This window comes from Hyperolius riggenbachi, chromosome 12 (assembly GCF_040937935.1).
Source record: "Hyperolius riggenbachi isolate aHypRig1 chromosome 12, aHypRig1.pri, whole genome shotgun sequence".
Taxonomy (NCBI): domain Eukaryota; kingdom Metazoa; phylum Chordata; class Amphibia; order Anura; family Hyperoliidae; genus Hyperolius; species Hyperolius riggenbachi.
The window spans coordinates 198,784,413-198,805,359 of NC_090657.1; the positions used below are offsets into that span (position 1 = coordinate 198,784,413).

The window sequence follows — 20,947 nt, forward strand, 5'->3', positions numbered from 1 at the left end:
CGGACGATTAATTCCAACATGTCCAATCTGCTCCCAATCGATAACAGGATCAGTTTTGTGAAGTTATCATCAGAAAATCATGTCGATCAGACGGGAAATTGCACTGCGTGTACTCAGCATTAAAGTGGAACTATAGATAAAGTTTATACTGAGTGAAAAAGGCTTGGAAGGAAGCTCAGTTTTTACTATCCTTTGTTCCCATCTGAGTGATTAACCTTTGCCTCACCCACCCCCACTTCCTGTATCAGTGACAGTCATCACTGAGAATATCTCCCTATAGCCTATAGGGAGAAGTCAGATGTAAATAATAAAAAAAAATAAAAAAATGAAAATATATCACTCAACACAATCATTGTGGCTGGAGCTCCACTTTAATAAATATGTTAACGGCAATAGTAATTCAGAGCTGGAAGTTAGAGAAAATCTCCTCAGCAGGTACGCTAGCGATTAAATAAAACAGAGGGTTGCTTGGTCCCTTTATGAATGCAGAACATACTAGTCTGGAGGTCTACTTTAATCTATTGTACAGAAACATCTGGAATGGTGCTCTTTTGACCAAGTAGTACAGACCGACCAACATTCTCTGTCGATGTGGTCCAAAATCAGATCAAACTGTCCGAGAATCAAATGTGAATTCTGCCGCAGACCGATTGGAAACAACTGACAAGCAGTCCATCAGTGTCTGGGAGATCAGGTAAATATTCACCGCTCGTACTGTGTGTATGTATGTGTGCGTGAATGATTGATGCATATCAAGGACATAATGGAGGTGACCTCAGAAAGAGGCTCAGAAGCAAATGATCAAACAGAATTTCCATTGCAAACGTGCACATTAATGATAATAATCATCGGGGCATCGATCAGAAAGGTTGATCGACTCCATGTGATTATATGGGGATCTGAGTGTTAGCATTAAGCCTTAGTTATGAAGCTCCTACACTAAGATGAAGCAGCCGAGTGACATCCTGGACTCCATTTTGAAACCTCTCCACGCAGCACAGTCTTCCAGGCCTGTAGTCAGGGGAAACTGTATACTGCAGTAAAAAGGAGAAACTGTATGTGCAATAAGATTTGTCTAGAAGGGACTAAACAGCATACATCTACTTTAAAAGAGCAAGATCTGGCTGTTTACCTAACACTGAATACAATAGGCCTCCTTTTGCCCCTGAGGAAACCTATGACAGAGAGGGGGAAGGGAGACGGTTAATGACATGCCATTAATAGCCTTTATCTGAGGATACAATCTTCCACACTGAGGGAAACTGTTCAACCCAGCTGGGGAGATCCAGCACAGCCCCCACTTACAATTCTGCAACTAAAATTAAAACTGAGGGTTGTATGAGTGATAAAAATCTGAGACTGCCATAAAGGGAAACCACATCCTATCCTCTAAAGCTGAGAGCTTGGAGAGACCCGGAGCAGAGGCCCTGTGATGTTGCTGAACTACAGAAGTAAGGCCTGGTAACTGAAACAAACAAAAAAAACACCCCTGCAGTGAGATCACAAACAAAAATAGAAAGAAAGGCTCCGTAGTTTTGCAAACGGCAGGAAGTTAAGTCACAAGTGGAGAGATTGATCACACAGCACAGGCAAACGCTTATGCATAGGTAACACAATCACTGGAGTGACTGACTCAGACCCGAACAAAAAAAAAAAAAAAAAGGCCACATTTTTCTCACAGGCGCATATAATCCTCTCTACAGACTTACCTTGTGCTTTCCAAGCATGGATCCAAATGAAGAAGATAGGGTTGAAGGAAAAATGTCAGGTTAACCCTTTGTGTGTTTACAGAGAGGCCTAAAGTCTGACTGCTAACTACATTACACAGGGTTAAAGCTCCTTATATAAAGAGCTTGCAAAGGGATTACTTATTAGCTATGGGAGCATTCAAGTCAAAACAAAACAGAAAATATACATAGAGAACAATGTTTTTCTTAAGAAATAATGCTTAGCCAGAACAATAAAACACCCAAAACATTGAAAATGTCAGTAAAGAAGCATCATCTGTTAGATTAAAGAACATGGGTCGTCTACTTACAGTTTGGCATCCATATTACTTGGTTTCAGGGCCACGGTGAAGAATTAATCCAGGAATAAATAAAAAACAAAAAATTTCTATACTTCGTCAAAATAAAGAAAAAGAAACAAAAAAACAGCGTGGGCCGCCCCAGTCCGCAATGTAAGAAATATAAAGACAGTAGAGGTGTTTAGCAGGATGGAGATGTAGCAGTCCACAAGCTAGGCCCAAAATGTCTGCCAGGCATTGGTTGGTGTTTCTGCAGCCGGATGTCAGAGTGTTATTCCTGTGTTTGTGTAGCTCTCGTCTTCTAGTGACAGGGAAGGTAAAGTTGCCTGCAGCTGATATTGCCAGATTCCTCTGCTTGACTCAGAGCCTGGGCTGTGTTAGCCTCCATGTTCCCACAGCAGCATGTGACACAGACAATAATGCAAAGATACTCCTGGAGAACCTGGGAGGGCCTTGAGCACAACCCCTCCACTCTTTTGAACAGGATGAGAAAGGAGGAAGTGTGCCCTTCTCTGCACTTCTCATCAGCAATCAGTAGCTAATGGGCCACAAAACAATCTTGTGATCCCCAGAAAAGAAAAAGAAAAACAAAACAGATTTCAAACAGTTGCTGTTTTGGGTAAGTTTTTGGTGCAATAGGCTGTGGCGAAAGAACCTGCGAAAGCACAATCTCTATTTCCAAAAGAGGGGAAGAAAACTTTATATATATTAAAACAAAAATAAGTATGGCTTACCTCTGTGGATGCATTGTTAACACAGTGTTATGTCACTACTTATAAAACATGGAGGACAGGCTCTCAGTTCTCAGACAGAAAGGGCTTGGCACTCGAGCCTGATGATCAGACTTCCCTCATACAAGCTGGGGCAGGATTGGCTGCTTCTTGGGATCCGGATGTAATGCTGGAGGCCATTGGCTCAAACACTTCCTGAGAGATTAGCTTTGTACAGCACTAGCAAGCAGGAGCCATCCTGTGCACTGAAAAAGACAGGCTAAGTCAGGCCTTTTGCATACACATTTCAGCTTATACATTTTAAGGCAGAACAGTACAAATTAAAAAAAAGACAGACTTGAGTACTACATTAGTAGCACATTCTCTGCATGCTGATTATCAATCTCATTAGACAGGATTATTTGTTTGCCACAAGAAACAATTGTAGCTAACAAAAGTATGACTGTAACACAAACACACACTCTTTCATTGAAATGCAACCTCTGCTTACACATATAAGCACTGTATTCCCTAACAATGTGTGTTGTAAAAGGCAGATTACTGTGATACAGAAGAGAATCTCACCAGGCAGCCACACATTGAAATCCCTGCACACAATGTTCAGGCAGAACCACCATGAATACAGTGTGAGGAGACACAGCACAAGATGACATTTACAAACCACAGTATTACAGAGGCGTTCTTATGACCCAGGGACGCCATGCAGGACTGTCAGCCCTTTTCCACAAACCTTTTTATCCCCCAATCCTCCAAGGCCGACTGAAACTGTCCTTAAAGCAACAGAAAGAGAGCGAGAGAGGGGAGGAAAAAAAAACAGTAATGCTTCCGCTCTGGCAAGCTGCAAATTGCAAAGCATTAACCCCGCGTCTCCTGCTCTCTCTGAAGGGAGGCCTGCTTATGCATGCAGCTTCAAAACAAAAGCATGAAGGAGGTTTCTGCCCCAATTGTTGCTCTGGGTATTGTTATGTAAATATCAGACTAAGTGTCCTTTAATGACAGGCGGGTTTTCACACTAGAACAGGAGGCTGTGCCAGTTAGGGCAGTTGGAGTAAAGTCTAGTCACACAATGACATACAAAAAAAAGAAAAGAAAAGTCTGTGGGTACTGCACAGCTGGCAAGTGCCAGAGCACTGGGCTCATAAGGATGTTGCAGATTGTACTTAAATATACTCAAAAAAAGTATTTTAGTGTACACTAAAATAGACATATCAGAGGTGGTGGTGGTGGTGGGGGCAGGTTATCCTATCATTTGATACTGTACAATAAATAGGGTTATAACCAGGCCACGACTGTGTACAATTAGTAAAGACATTTAAAAGTACCTGCAGTAAAACTGATAGAGTCTGTCATGACAGGCTCTGTCAAAATGATGGGGGGGGGGGGGGGGGGTATTTACCTGTTCTGGCATCATCGCTCCTGGCAGGAGATTGCTCCACCTCCCCCTGGATTTGGGCCCGTACAATTTTTTTTCTAAATTGGCTGCCGAGGCTCTGGCCGCACTCACCTGTATGAAAGCAGCCTGCCCCCAGCTCAACAGCCGCAAGTTGGGGGCGGGCCACCACCGCAATGCTGGGGTGGAGTGTCACCTATGACCCAAAAATATTGGATAAGGTGAGTATTTAGCCTTTCAAGTGAATGGGAGCGTTTGTATCTGGCTTTTACCGGCATTTGCGTGTACGCGGCGTTCCGATCCTGAATTTCCCCATTATTTCAGGTGACCCTGGACACTACATGCTGCGTCCAGGGTTCATTACCGCCGTGTTTTTGTGTCCCCGAGGGGACGGAAAGCGCCGATCACGACGGGAAGCTGCCGAAAGCTCAAAACGAGACGCCGCCAAATGGGACGCAGCTGGAAGCCAGGCAGAAGTCTGTGTTAACCGGCCCCTAAAGGACATCTGAGGTGTCATGTGACATAATGAGATGGCATGTGTATGTACTGTGCCAACCACACAAATACCTGTGTTGTGTTCCTTTTTTTCTTTGTTTGCCTGAAAGAGTTAAACATCAGGTATGCAAGTGACAGTTTTTGTTAAGATCGGGACTGGGTCAGACTATAGTGTAATCCTCAATGATGAGGAATTTTAGCCATAAAACATTTTTTTCTGTCAGTAAATGGCTTCTGAGAGCATGAAAGAGATAAAAAGGGTCACCAGTTCATAGATTTTAGCCCTGGCATACTTCAAGGAATGTGTCATTGAGCAAAGACAATGAAACAATGGACAAATTGGGCTTTTAGCCAGTGATATTTTTGTTTAGTAATTACTTTATTTTCTATGCATTTTACAGGGAATATAAGGGAAAAATTGAATAAACACACAATTTATCCATTTCCATCCATTATAGCTTTACAAAAAACAGTGCTAACTTTAAGTTAAACCCACAAATTGTATTTACTTATCCATCCTGGTTATTATAACGTTTAGATTACCGGTATGTTCCTAGCACAAATGTATGTTGCCAATATTATATTTGGAAATAATGGTGTCTTTTTCACAGGTTTTTTTTTTTTTTTTTGCTTCCTTATTGTACACTATCAATGATTACAAATACTTATTTGCAAAAATAAAGAAACATACCCTCATGGCATACACATTTAAAAAGCCAAGTTCCCATGGGAACAATATAGTTATTTTCTATTGTATTCCTTCACTTTGTTTTCATTTTACAAGTCCTGGTTTTGGGGCAGAATATATGAACATTGTATTGCTTTTGATTCATTTTGCTACAAAAAATAATACAGAAGACATAGTTCTTAACTCTAAAACACTCTAAAATGTATTCTACTATTTATCACTGTTAAAATGTTACCACATATGTCTTGTGTAATTTTACTAATGCTTTCCTAAGTTTGATCATAATTTTCAAAATTAATTTTTATTTTGGATTGAGTCTGTCACTACTTATTTCTTGTGCAAAGTTGGTCCAAGCTTTAAAAAACACCAAAATGTATTCTACAACTTGTCCTGAATAAAATGATACCACATGTGCCTCATTTAGTAACAAACTGGTGGAGCATTCTCCACAACTACACTGGAGGTGTATACTCGTCCAGTTAGGCTGAAGTGGTTAAAGATACCTGGATATACTGGTGTTTATCTAGCAAAGAATGGGTGAATCCAAGAGCACAAGTGGAATTCACTAGGCAGCATGTACAAAAACACCTGACCAACCTCCCACATATATTTAGAATTGTCTGATTTTCTCTCTACTAACTCCTTGTCAGACCAGCCCCTCCCCTGCACCCCCCCAATGCTCTCACCAGTCCACTAAAACAGTCCTCACTAAAGTTTCAAATGACCACCTTGTTCCTAAAGCTACATACACAAGGGGCACAACTGTCCCCTGTTGCATGCAGCCGAGAGACCAGGAAGCGACAGCTCCCTGCCGGCGACAGCTATCCACACGTCTCGCCAGAAAGGCAGAGACGCGGCGGAAACTGTCTGAAGGGAGCATCCCCCGGCCGGATGCTTCATTCACTTGCGTTCGTCTCCTGTCGCTAGTCCGCATACACACGTAGTACGCGTGGCGGACTAGCGACAGTTGCAGAGACAGAAGTTGCCGGCGATTGAACTTTTCAAACGCACGGCAACTTCACTAGCCGGCGACAGTTTGTGGCGGACGGGGCAACTGTTGCTCAGACATGCGCATGCCACGTGTTTGTGGCGACAGTTGTGCCCCATGTGTATGGGCCATTAGGCCAATTTTCTGTACTAATACTGCTTGACCTTCCCTCCATCGTTGACATCGTCAGTCATTCTCTGCTTCTCCAGCCCCGCTCATCACTAAGTATCAAGGTCCTAGCACATTCCTGGATTTGCTTCTATCTGTCTGGATATTCTTTCACTGTCTCCTACTCCACTACTAACTCCGTTCCATAGCCAGCTGTCTATTGGTGTACTACAAGGCTCTGTTCTGGGACCTCTTCTCTTCTCCATCTATACTCATGTCTAGGGAAAATTAATATCCTCTTTTGGTTTTCAGCAGGGGCGTTGCGAGGATTCTAAGAGACCAAGGCACTCCAGCCGTAAAATGGGTGTGACCACGCACACGGAAGTGGGTGTGGTCATGGGTGGAGCCAAATTTACATGAACTTAACAGCGGTCTAAGTAGGCCTGCCCATGAAAATGTTGGATGAAGCCCCCTTAAAAAAAATGCAGCATATGACATAAATAGGCAGTGTCACTTGAACATAACTAGGCAGAGCTACCTGGCTTCTGTGCTGGCTCGTCTGGCATTCTGCTGGGAGGACTGGTCTGCCACCTGGTTATCTGGCAGTTCCCCCATAGCATTCCCTGGCCTTCTAGTGAACGCCCTTCCATGCTCCCACTGGCTTCCCATTAAGGCACCACAACTCTCGGCATGCCCCCATAGAAAAAACGCAGCTCCCTGCTCCCTCTCATAAAGGCATCACAAGGCCCAGCATGGCACCACAGCACCCGGTATGCCCACATAGAGGCACCACAGCTTCCAGAGAGACATCCGGGGCACCCCAGAATAGATCTGGGGCATGTGCCACTGATCTTTGGGGCTAGCAACGCCCCTGGTTTTCAGTATCAAATCTACTCTGATAAAACCCAAATCTACCTATCAGCTCCAGACTTCTCTGCACTATTATCTCTAGTCTCTGTGTGCGTCCCTGCTCAGCCTCGGGGACGAGACTTGATGAGTCTACCCAGCCACCCAGCCTCGATGTGTCTACCCAGCACAAGGTTACACCCAGGCCTTAATCTGCAAAATATAGGAACTGATAAGGTTCTGACAGTGGTAATACCAAGACTCACTAGGCAGTGGTTCTGGATATATAGAATAATCAAATAGTCCAAGGTCATACATGGGGCAGCACGATGGCGTAGTGGTTAGCACTCTCGCCTTGCAGGGCTGTGTCCCTGGTTCAAATCCCAGGTCAACATTTTCCTGTGTCTGCGTGGGTTCCTCCAGGCACTCCGGTTTCCTCCCAAATCCCAAAAACATACAGATAAGTTAACTGGCTTCCCCCTAAATTTGCCCTAGACTATGATAGATGCACTACACAACACATACATAGACATATGACTATGGTAGGGACTAGATTGTGAGCCCCTCTGAGGGACAATATGTCAGCGCTATATAAATACATAAATAAATAAAAAATAAATACACAGGAATCAGACAACTGGCAAACAGAGGGTAATCCAATAATGTAGTCAAACAAACCGAGGTTCATACACAATTTATACCAGATATACATAGAGAAGTCAGAAGAGTGACCAAAACATGCAAATGTCGGTCCAGGCAGCAATCAGAGGGAATAGTACTTTGGTTACTGGCAACGGGTCACAGCAGAAAGCAAGAGTCACACCCAGTAGCTAGCTCCATGGATTAACGCTATCAAGGGCAACTAGCAAACCTGAGAGCAAGGCACTTATACTGGCAATGAGAAAGAGCCACCTCCACTGCTGTTCAATGGAACCCACTTCCACCCAATAGTGAATGGCTCTGGGAATTACTTCCTGGATCGCAATGGCGGCAGAGAGTGTACACCAAGTGTCTCACATGCCCTCTTCACCTGGCAACAGAAGAAGCCTGTCTGCGTGCCCCCACGAGAATTCCAGAGACGCGATCTCAACTATGCAAGAAGCCCAGCATTTGCGCTGGATCCCGGAGGTGTCTCACTCACTGCTGGGCCGCAGAGCAACACAGTGCATCATCAGCTACACAGCTGGCACATGTCTGTGCAGGTCAGTCCATCGATGTCGCCCACATCACATCTGTCAAAGGTGTGTACGCACCAGAAGTTTTGAAATCAGGAATGCACGCATAACACAGATCTTCAGAAAATTTGTTACAGCTAAAATTTGAGTCTCACTGCCTCATCTGCATTAACAACCCATTTGTCTCCTCCCCCCTAGTATCTCAGTTGCCTGGCATGATCACACAGCACCAGACAACTTATTCTGCTTCATTTAATGTTTTCACATGACATGCTGCAGCTCTACACAATAGCACACTGGCTGGCTGTGAGTCTGACAAACAGTCTTCCTCAGTCAGCACAGCAGTGCCACCTGAAAGTCAAATTAAACACTGCTGCTCTCCTGCCTCCACCTTCCTCACTCACTGCCAGACTCCTCACACAGCACAACAAGCTGCTTTCCCCCAATGATGACCCCTTCACCTCGCTCGCTCTCCTCTCACTTCTCCTCCTACTCTGACTGCATGCTGTTAGTGTAAACACACAGTACAAACATACTGCCCCTGTAATCTCTGCCGCCTGATGCAAATGTTTCGCCTTGCTTCATAAGCGAACCGGCCCCGATTACAGTCAGTCAAATATTCCTACAATAGTGTTAAGCCGACCATACACTGGTAGACTTGCTCGCAACATGACCAAAGTATAGATGCCTCTCTGATCAACCACTACAAAAAACTGTAATGTTGGTTCATTTCTTAAAGAGAACCTGTACTGAGTAAAAATATTTAAAATAAACACGAGGTAACTTCAAATGAACATTACATAGTTACCTCGCCATCAGTTCCTCTCAGACGCTCACCATTTTCTTCTGACAATAATCCCTTCCAGTTCTGGCAATATTTTGTCAGATCTGAAATATATCAGTTGCTGTCAGTAAAATATCAGTTGCTGTCAGTTTTAGCTTAGAGGAAAACTGATGTACCAGGTAATGTCCATGTTTCCCTGTGGCTCAAGTGGGCGATGTTACAGTTTAACTGTGTGCTGACCAGAAAGCTGTTATGGGTAATGGCCATTTTCAAAATGGAGGACGGAAAATTCCCTTGATCACAGTGAACAAACAGGACGCGGGACAGGAGAAAGATTCTGGGGAGTAGACTACATGGAAGGTAAGTATGACTTGTGTATGCTTATTTTGATTTTAATTTTCAGTTCAGGTTTTCTTTAATTTCTTCTAGAGATTTATTGAAATTACAATTGGACGGCATGTTGAGGCGACAATCTCCAGCAGATTCTATCACAGTGTTCGAATCTGCTGGCAAATGTCTTACTGTGTACGGGCACCATTAGATTCTTGGGAAAGAGTTGTTGAAAATGTGGGACCTTAAAATAAACAGGTAATAGATACTCTTACAGATGCACCTAGTTTGTCTGCTGCATAGCCTGTTCTGTTCTATTAAGAGGGGAGGGAGAGCAGCAGCTAGCTGCACCAGGTGGCAACAACCCCAGCAGTCTGGCATGCCTTTCCAATATGTCTGATCTTTGAATGTCAGGAGACATCTCTACACATCTAGCAATGTATGGGCAGATCTACCAGGAGACCGATCTCTCTCTGATCGAATCTCATCAGAGAGAGATCAGTTGCCTGCCCATACATTGCAGGCTGATTCTCGATCAATTTCAGCATGAAATCTATGCGGAATCAGCTCAGCTACACTGCCTCTGTCACCTGCCTGACCACCACCCAAATGTAAAATGTCCCTGGTAGTTCTGGAGAGTATGGTTCCAAACCTTGGGCCCAACTGCACAGCTCACCTCATATCCTGAAAAAATGTCTTGTGTAAAAAAAAAAAAACCTAAGATGCAGTTATGCTGCAACTGAAAAATGTGTTGCATGAGAAGCACTGACGTCATCAGGCTACTAGACCGTAAAAAAAAAGGAAACTGTAGCTAATTTATGTGATTTTGGCAAGGAAGAGTGTTCTCTTTGTCTTCATTTTCTCACAACTTGTGCTCACTCAACCACAACTAAGAAAGTGCACATACAAACAAGATTACAATACTGCCCTCTTGTGGTCAAAAGCGCACAAGTATCACAAAGCTACGAGGAATACAAAGGCTAAAAACTTTATTATAAAAATACAGACAGGAGAATAAATATTAAAAAAAGAAAAAAAAATAACACTATTTTGTTTTTAGTAAAATGTAGTTGAAAAAAATAATATGTGATAACCTCTTGATAAAACATATGGAAACTACCGGTAATCAGTTCCCAAAACATGTACAGAGTTAGGCCCCGTTCACACAACACGCGTTTCCAGCCGCGTTTTGGAAACGCGTGCAGGTGGCCGACACGCACGACATCAGACATTGCATAGAGTGCAATGTCTGATGTTCACACTGCATGTGTTCCAGGCCTGTGCGGTCCGGGAATGCATTTTTCGTAAAAACGCGTGGCTGTCCCATTCACTTTTCAGTGATGGGATCAGCCACGCAACGCACACAAACGCGGATGGCGTGCGTTCGCATGCGTTGCGTTCCGCATGCGTGGCCATCCGCGTTTGTAATGTGAACGGGGCCTTAAAGGGAACAAGCAGTAGCAGGGGCGTAGCAATAGGGGTTGCAGAGGTTGCAACCGCATTAGGGCCCTTGGGCTAGAGGGGCCCGATGGACCCTCCCTCAACTACAGTATTAGCTCTCTATTGGTCCTGTGTTCTCATAATAATCCATTCCAGGCCTGGATTTACATCACAGGAGCCTATAGGCACAGATGTACTGGCACCCTAGACCTCGCCCTCCATGAATCTTCAAACAGAAGTGCACCACAAGTGTGCTGGCTGGCCCAGCTATCACTTCTCCCTTAGATCCTTAGCCCGTCATAGGTAGCTAGACGTGTCTCCCAAGTATTGGGTAGCTAGAGGAACATCAGTATTAAAGAGACACTGAAGTGGAAAAAAATGATGATATCATAAATTGGTTGTGTAATATGGGTAATTACTAGAACATTGGTAGCAAAAAAAAAAAAAAAAAAAAAACTCATATTTTTATTTTCAGTTATATAGTTTTTTTTTTTTTTATAACATTGCATCATTCTCTAATATGTGCAATTTACACATTACTCAGCATTCTAAATGTTTTATAGTACAGGCAGTGAACTTTTGACCTGTCCTGAACTATTCTCTGCAAAAGAAAAACACAATACAGCTGAGATAACCTAATCAGAAGTCAGAGCTCTCTGCAAAGTCTTAGAACTCAATGGCTATTTGCATAGATAACAACTGGAGTTTCTTAACTCTTCCTGTACTGGAAACAAATGTTAGACTTATGTCTCTGCTCCTAATGCTTTATTTCTTAGCTGTACCACACATACAAATCATCATATTTTTTTTTTCGCTTCAGTGTCTCTTTAAGTAGCTAGAGGTGCCCCTGACTGAAGGGAGATCTCATCAGAGAAATTCAGAGAGCAGGGTGAGTAACCTCTCACTTATAGTCTCATCAAAACTCTGCATAGGGAAGGAAGGAGGGAAGCGCTTGGGGAGGGGAGTGAGTCGCTTTTCCATCACCAGGCGCCTGTAGGCACGTGCCTACTGTGCCTTATGGTAAATCCGGCACTGATCACTTCTATAGATACTTTGAATAGTGCGAATCATTTCAAACTGCTCCCCACCCCCTTCTTGCTCCTCTGACACTGTGCCATTGGCAGGTTTTGGTGAGAGCCGTATCAATTGTTATGTATAGAGTGCTTGGGGGCCCCAATGTAAATGTTGCATTGGGGCCCACAGCTCCTTAGCTACGCCACTGAGCAGTAGAGATGCATTTGTATCCACAGGCCACATCTCCTAGCATTAATTGCGACTGGCGCGTGCGCACAACACTGCGGGGTAGTTACAAACTCCGGGTGCTGCAGCCAGTCGAGTGTAAATGACACATCCTATAGGGGCCGGGGATCACAGGAGCAGCACCCTGACATTATGTATACTCACCGTCCACCCGGTTCAATAATACACTCAATTAAAAACCTTTTTTATGGGCAGGTTCATTTACAACAACAACAAAAAAATTCCACGGTGCTTGGTTGCCTTTAAAGAGTAACTGTCAGGCTGCAGAAGCTAATTTAAACCTCTATTCTCCTGTGTTAAACAGTTTAGAAGGAAGCTCAAAAGCCATTAGTGAAGATAAACATTTCAGTTACCTTTGATGTGTGCTTATCTTAAAGTCTGTTATAGACCCATAAAGACGCAAGCCGCAGCTAAACTGCAAAGCATTCTGGGGCCCTCCCCTCGGCTGCTAATGAGACGGTACAGGAGCTTCTAATCAGTCCAGCGCGAAGCACTGATAAATCTCGGGGCAGAGTACACTGCAGGAGTCAGCTATTGTTCCTAGCCACATGGCTCATTAATATTCACTGCACACCGTGTTGTTCAAGAACGAGCTTATCTGTGATCAGAAGCAGGCAGGACATGACGACACATTTGGCTTCACAAACATGGAGCCTGCCATGAGCTGTCAGGAGCATCTATCTCTGCATATACTATATACAAATTCTGTGAAATCCAAACGTGGACAGTGAAATGCATATGTAATGTAAGTACAGCCAATCTTTAGCTACTGATATATGTGTTTATTTTCTCTGAGACCCTATACCTAACAGCTCCTCTTTAAGGCTTCATTCAGTGACAAGTTGCTGTACATAGCCTTAAAGGATACGTCCAGGCAGATTTTAAAAAAATCAAAATCCACTTACCTGGGGCTACCGCCAGCCCCTGGCAGCCATCTTGTGCCCTCGCCACAGTTCCTGTGGCTCCCGGGGTCCTCCGTTGTAGAAGCCGACCTCGCCAGGCTTCTTGTGCGCTCCACTGCGCGGGTCACGTAGTCTGGCCGACATCATTAGGACTGTAGAACTACTGCGCCTGCGCAGTAGTCCTGATGGCATCGCCTGACGAAGTCAGCTTCTGCAACGGAGGACCCCAGGAGCCACAGGAACTGCGGTGAGGGCACAGGACGGCTGCCAGGGGCTGGAGGAAGTCCCAGGTAAGTGGATTTTAATTTCATCTGCCTGGACGTATCATTTAACCACTTAAGCCAATCTGGATGGATATATTTGTCCAAAAATTGCCACTCAAAGGCAATCTGGACGAATATATCCGTCCAGCAGTGTTGCTGCCCTTGTGCATGCATATCTGCATGCATATCTGCATGCAGATGGCTTCTTCCCTGCCGCTATTACAGGGGATCGATTGCTGAAGATGAACCAGTATTCCCCGGAGGCAAACGATTCCCTGCAAATGAATCAAATGGCTCCAATCAGGAGGTATTTGATTCATGAACCATGAAATGTAAAACAAAAGATCTTGCACTCCCTGGTATCTTCCAGCAGAGTGCTTAGTGCCACCTAGTGGCCAAAAAGTAAAATTAAATTACAAATGGAAAAAAAAAAATACCCCCTAAACAAAAACTGATCGAAACCCTGCTCATTAACTAAAAAAAATAAAAACACGTTTAAAAAAAAAAAAAAAGTTACCTTAGGGACTAAACTTTTTAAATTTGTATGTTGTGAAGGTATATTACTATACACCTTATTACCTTGAGCCTACAGTGGTGTGAAAAACTATTTGTCCCCTTCCTGATTTCTTATTATTTTGCATGTTTGTCACACTTAAATGTTTCTGCTCATCAAAAACCGTTAACTATTAGTCAAAGATAACATAATTGAACACAAAATGCAGTTTTAAATGATGGTTTTTATTATTTAGTGAGAAAAAAAACTCAAAACCTACATGGCCCTGTGTGAAAAAGTGATTGCCCCCCTTGTTAAAAAATAACTTAACTGTGGTTTATCACACCTGAGTTCAATTTCTGTAGTCAGCCCCAGGCCTAATTACTGCCACACCTGTTTCAATCAAGAAATCACTTAAATAGGAGATATCTGACACAGAGAAGTAGACCAAAAGCACCTCAAAAGCTAGACATCATGCCAAGATCCAAAGAAATTCAGGAACAAATGAGAACAAAAGTACTGTAATTGAGATCTATCAGTCTGGTAAAGGTTATAAAGCCATTTCTAAAGCTTTGGGACTCCAGCGGACCACAGTGAGAGCCATTATCCACAAATGGCAAAAACATGGAACAGTGAAGAACCGTCCCAGGAGTGTCCAGCCGACCAAAATTACCCCAAGAGCGCGGAGAAAACTCATCCGAGAGGCCACAAAAGACCCCAGGACAACATCTAAAGAGCTGCAGGCCTCACTTGCCTCAATTAAGGTCAGTGTTCACGACTCCACCATAAGAAAGAGACTGGGCAAAAACGATATCCAAGGCGCAAACCACTTTTAAGCAAAAAGAACATTAGGACTCGTCTCAATTTTGCTAAAAAACATCTCAATGATTGCCAAGACTTTTTGGAAAATACCTTGTGGACCGACGAGACAAAAGTTGAACTTTTTGGAAGGTGCGTGTCCCATTACATCTGGCGTAGAAATAACACAGCATTTCTGCAAAAGAACATCATACCAACAGTAAAATATGGTGGTGGTAGTGTGATGGTCTGGGGTTGTTTTGCTGCTTCAGGACCTGGAAGGCTTGCTGTGATAGATGGAACCATGAATTCTACTGTCTACCAAAAAATCCTGAAGGAGAATGTCCAGCCATCTGTTCGTCAACTCAAGCTGAAGTGATCTTGGGTGCTGCAGCAGTACAATGACCCAAAACACACCAGCAAATCCACCTCTGAATGGCTGAAGAAAAACAAAATGAAGACTTTGGAGTGGCCTAGTCAAAGTCCTGACCTGAATCCTATTGAGATGTTGTGGCATGACCTTAAAAAGGCGGATCATGCTAGAAAACAGGGCTGTGGAATCGGTCCAAAAATCCACCGACTCCGACTCCTCAGTTTAGGATTCCACCGACTCCGACTCCTCTAATTTGCATATTACAATTTTGTTGATTAAAAGTATGTAACATGAAATTCGTCTCTTAACTGCCAACGCTTAGGAATTTTACAAGACAACTGAAGTGAGAAGGATATGTAGACTACTATATTTATTCCCTTTAGACTAAAACTAGTCCTTGGTAAGAGTACTTGTAAAAGGTACAAACCGGAACAAAGAACATCTATCAGGCCCTAGGCAATGTAACTGTGGGTACACGTAAGAGTGATGTGCAGGTACTCTGCAGGGGAATGAGGAGATTCTTCTTCTATTACACATTCTTCATGTACAATCTGAACAAGGTTTATGGGTGACTGACAACACCTCTGTGTTCAATGTGCACAGCATTCTCAGTGGATTCCCTGCAGCTCTGTGGGGAGTGCATATGTAGAGTATAGTACTACTGTGTAACAAAGTAAACCTGAGACAGATGAAATTAAAGTTTTATACATACCTGGGGCTTCCTCCAGCTGCCTTCAGGATAATCAGTCCCTCGTTGTCCTCCTTCACCACCTGGATCTTCTGCTATGAGTCCAGGTACTTGAGCCAGTCGGGCGTAGTGCGCATGCACACACTCCGCCGCCAGGAGCATACTACACCTGTGCAGCACTATTGCGCAGGTGCAGAATGTTCCTGGCTGTGGGAACGGCATGCGGCCGGACAGCGCTGACTGGCTGAATTACCAGGACTCATAGCAGAAGATCCGGGTGGTGGAGGACAGCGAGGGACTGATTAGCCTGAAGGGGGCTGGAGGAAGCCCCAGGTATGTATAAAACTTTACTTTTCATCCGTCTCAGTTACCCTTTAATTTGTAGTCACCAAACCAAATTTTAACATATCAAATTATTTGATTTCATCAGCAAAGGGAGTGCATACATTTGCATAAATCAGCATCAATGCAGAATTATTTCCATCTCGTTGACCATCTCTATTAGTGACACAGCTACACATCAGGCTTTATTCTTACAGCATAGATGTTATTTAGTGTATATATAAGAGATTTCTGTGTACACATCATATATACAGTCACAATCAGATATGTATATCTGACCTTAAAAATACGGGGACTGCTTTATTGAAGCAGCACAAGTAACTAATTTTGATTGGTTTATTTCATTTTTGTGGACTAAGCACAGCTATTACTGTATATATACATTATTTTTAATGACTATTATCTGAGAAATAGAACATTTTATCATATTTTCTATTTTAATTACAGTTACAAATTCATTAGGAGTCGGAGTCGGTGCATTTTTTCCCGACTCCGACTCCAGGCACCCAAAATTGCCCGACTCCACGACTCCGACTCCACAGCCCTGCTAGAAAACCCTCAAATAAAGCTGAATTACAACAACTCTGCAAAGATGAGTGGGCCAAAATTCCTCCAGAGCGCTGTAAAAGACTTGTTGCAAGTTATCGCAAACGCTTGATTGCAGTTATTGCTGCTAAGGGTGGCCCAACCAGTTATTAGGTTCAGGGGGCAATTTCTTTTTCACACAGGGCCATGTAGGTTTTGAGTTTTTTTTTCTCACTAAATAATAAAACTATCATTTAGAACTGCATTTTGTGTTCAATTATGTTATCTTTGACTAATAGTTAACGGTTTTTGATGAGCAGAAACATTTAAGTGTGACAAACATGCAAAAGAATAAGAAATCAGGAAGGGGGCAAATAGTTTTTCACACCACTGTATATGGGCTTATAATTAGTGATGAATGGAAAACTGAAAAAATGCACCTTTGTTTCTAAATAAAATATTTTCACCATACATTGTACTAGGGAAATATTTTAAACGTTGCAATGACTGGGACAAATGGGCAAATAAAATGTGTGGATTTTATCCACAGTAGAACGTTTTATTTTAAAACTATAATGGCTGAAAACTGAGAAATATTTTTTTTCCATTTTTTCTTATTATTCCTGCTAAAAATTTAGAATAAAATAATTCATGGTAAAAAGTAACACCCAAAGAAAGCCTAATTGGTGGCAAAAAAAACAAGGTATAGATCGTTTACGTATGAGTAGTGATAAAGTTATTGGCGGATGAATGGGAGGAGTGCTGACAGGGGAAAATTGCCTTCGTCCTGAAAGTGAAAACACCTGCGGGCTGAAGTGGTTAACCACTTAAGGACTGCAGTCATAAAACCCCTTAGGCTCCGTTCACATTACAAACGCGGACGGGCACGCACGCGGAACGCAACGCGTACGAACGCACGCTATCCGCGTTTGTATGCGTTGCGTGGCTGATCCCATCACTGAAAAGTGAATGGGATAGCCACGCGTTTTGGCAAAAAATGCGTGCAGCATGCGTTCCCAGACCGCACAGGTCCGGAACGCATGCAGTGTGAACATCAGACAGTGCACTCTATGCACTGTCTAATGTTGTGCGTGTCGGCCACCTGCACGCGTTTCCAAAACGCGGCTGGAAACGCGTGCAGTGTGAACGGGGCCTTAAGGACCAGACACTTTTTTTCCATTCAGACCACTGCAGCTTTAACGGTTTATTGCTCGGTCATACAACCTACCACCTAAATGAATTTTACCTCCTTTTCTTGTCCCTAATGCAGCTTTCTTGTGGTGCTATTTGATTGCTGCTGCGATGTTTAGTTTTTATTATATTCATCAAAAAAGACATGAATTTTGTCAAAAAAAAATCATTTTTTTTAACTTTCTGTGATAAAATTTGTCAAATAAAGTAAAATTTCGGTATACATTTTTGTCCAAATTTATTGTGCTACATGTCTTTGATAAAAAAACAAAACATTCAGTGTATATTTATTGGTTTGGGTAAAAGTTATAGCGTCTACAAACTATGGTGCAAAAAGTGATTTTCCCATTTTGAAGCATCTCTGACTTTTCTGAGCACCTGTCAGGTTTCATGAGGTGCTAAAAATTCCAGGATAGTATAAATACCCCCCAAATGACCAAATTTTGGAAAGAAGACATCCCAAAGTATGAGTTCATAGAAGATTTTATTCTTTGTCACAAGTTAGCGGAAAATGACACTTTGTGACAAAAAAAATAAAAAAAAAAAGTTTCCATTTCTGCTTACTTGTGGCAAACAAAAAAGAAATCTGCCACAAACTCACCATGCCCCTCTCTGAATACTTTGGGATCTCTACGTTCCAAAATGGGGTCATTTGTGGGGTGTGTTTACTGTCCTGGCATTTTGGGCGGTGCTAAATTGTAAGCACCCCTGTAAAGCCTAAAGGTGCTCATAGGACTTTGGGGACTTAGCCCCTTAGCACACGTAGGCTGCAAAAAAGTGTCACACGTGGTATCACTGTACTCAGGAGAAGTAGTATAATGAGTTTTGTGGTGTATTTTTACACATATAGATGCTGGGTGGGAGAAATAGCTCTGTAAATGGACAATTGTGTTTAAAAAAAAATAAAAAAATTGTCATTTACAGAGAGATTTCTCCCACCCAGCATGGGTATTTGTAAAAATACACCCAAAACCCATTATACTACTTCTCCTGAGTGCGGCAATACCACGTGTGACACTTTTTTTGCAACCTAGGTGCGCTAAGGGGCCCAACGTCCTATTCACAGGTCATTTTGAGACATTTGGTTTCAAGACTATTCACGGTTTAGGGCCCCTAAAATGCCAGGCCAGTATAGGAACCCCACAAGTGACCCCATTTTAGAAAGAAGACACCCCAAGGTATTCCGTTAGGTGTATGGTGAGTTCATAGAAGATTTTATTTTTTTGCCACAAGTTAGTGGAAAATTACACTTTGTGAAAAAAAAAATCAATTTCTGCTAACTTTTGACAAAAAATAAAATCTTCTATGAACTCATCATACACCTAACGGAATACCTTGGGGAGTCTTCTTTGTAAAATGGGGTCACTTGTGGGATTCCTATATGGCCCTGGCATTTTAGGGGCCCAAAACCGTGAGGAGTAGTCTAGAAACCAAATGCCTCAAAATGACTGTTCAGGGGTATAAGCATTTTTGATGACAGGTGGTCTATGAGGGGCCGAATTTTGTGGAACCAGTCATAAGCAGGGTGGCCTCTTAGATGACAGGTTGTATTGGCACTGAAGTGCAGGAAGCGCAGGATGTTCTCAAATCGTGACCTGGACATGGCAGCAGAGAACATGGGCATGTGATGTATTGGGTGCGTAGACCAATAACACCGCAATACATTATTTTTGACAATACATTATTTTTGACTAGACCCATGTTAAGTAGAAGGCCCCAAAAATGTTACGTTCGGAATCTTGGAGTGGCTTCCACCGAAAAGGCTGGGCATAGTAGCTTCTTGGATTGGCGGTTGCGTATTGTGTGGCAGAATGGTTGGTCTCAGCCACAATTAAGTCGTACCAGCAGTGATCAGAAAAAAAAATTCCGTCACTGCGGTGGGGCGGGTGAGGGTTTGGCCGAGTGATCAGAAGCCCGCAGGGGGGCAGATTAGGGCCTGATCTGATAGATAGGAGTGCTAGGGGTGACAGGTGGTGACAGGAGGTGATTGATGGGTGTCTCAGTACGTGATTAGAGGGGAGAATAGATGCAATCAATGCACTGGGGAGGTGATCGGAAGGGGGTATGAGGGGGATATGAGGGTTTGGCCGAGTGATCAGGAGTCCACACGGGGCAAATTAGGGCCTGATTTGATGGGTAGGTGTGCTAGGGGCTGACAGGACGTGATTGATGGGTGTCTCAGGGTGTGAAAAGAAAAGAGGGGGGAATAGAAGCAAGCAATGCACTGGGGAGTTGATCGGGAGTATCTGAGGGCGATCTGAGGGTGTGGGCCGGTCATTGGGTGCCCGCAAGGGGCAGATGAGGGTCTGATCTGATGGGTATGATGGGTAGCAGTGACAGGTGGTGACAGGGGGTGATTGATGGGTGATTAGAGGGGAGAACAGATGTAAATAATGCACTGGGAAGGTGATTAGAGGGGGTCTGGGGGGATATCTGAGGGTGTGGGCGGGTGATTTGGTGCCCGCAAGTGGCAGATTAGGGTCTGATCTGATGGGTAGCAGTGACAGGTGGTGACGGGGTGATTGATAGGTGATCAGTAGAGGATTACAGAGGAGAATATATGCAAGCAATGCACTGGCGAGTTGATCAGAGGGGGTCTGGGGGGCTATCTGAGGGTGCGGGTGGGTGATAGGGTGCCCGCAAGGGGCAGATTAGGGTCTGATTTGATGGGTAGCAGTGACAGGTGGTGACAGGGGGTGACGGGGTGATTGACAGGTGATCAGTAGGTAATTACAAGGGAGAATATATGCAAGCAATGCACTGGCGAGTTGATCAGAACAGGTCTGGGGGGATATCTGAGGGTGTGGGCGGGTGATTGGGTGCCCGCAAGGGGCAGATTAGGGTCTGATCTGATGGGTAGCAGTGACAGGTGGTGACAAGGTGTTTGATGGGTGATCACTGGGTGATTAGAGGGGAGAGCAGATGTAAAAAATGCACTTTCGGAGGTGATCTTAGGGTGGGTCTGCGGGCAATCTGAGGGTGTAGGCGGGTGATCAGGTGCCCACAAGGGGCAAATTAGGGTCTGAGCTGATGGGTGGCAGTGACAGGGGGTGATTGATTTGTGATTGACAGGTGATTACAGGGGAGAATAGAGTATACAGTACAGAGGGG

At 43.6% G+C, this 20,947-nt stretch overlaps 1 protein-coding gene across 10 annotated transcripts in view; it reads right to left on the bottom strand.

The window, feature by feature from the left end:
• Positions 1–20,947, bottom strand: part of ZMYND8 (zinc finger MYND-type containing 8) — a 212,898-nt gene that overhangs the window by 148,861 nt on the left and 43,090 nt on the right. For 8 of the 10 annotated variants that reach the window (XR_011025253.1, XM_068263094.1, XM_068263092.1 and 5 more), the window contains one exon: positions 2,761–3,002. Coding sequence is in view for 9 of the 10 variants with exons in the window: in XM_068263094.1 (XP_068119195.1) it covers positions 2,761–2,774 (14 nt within the window). In the remaining variant the exon portion in view is untranslated. The other 2 variants (XM_068263093.1, XM_068263098.1) reach the window with 2 other exon arrangements.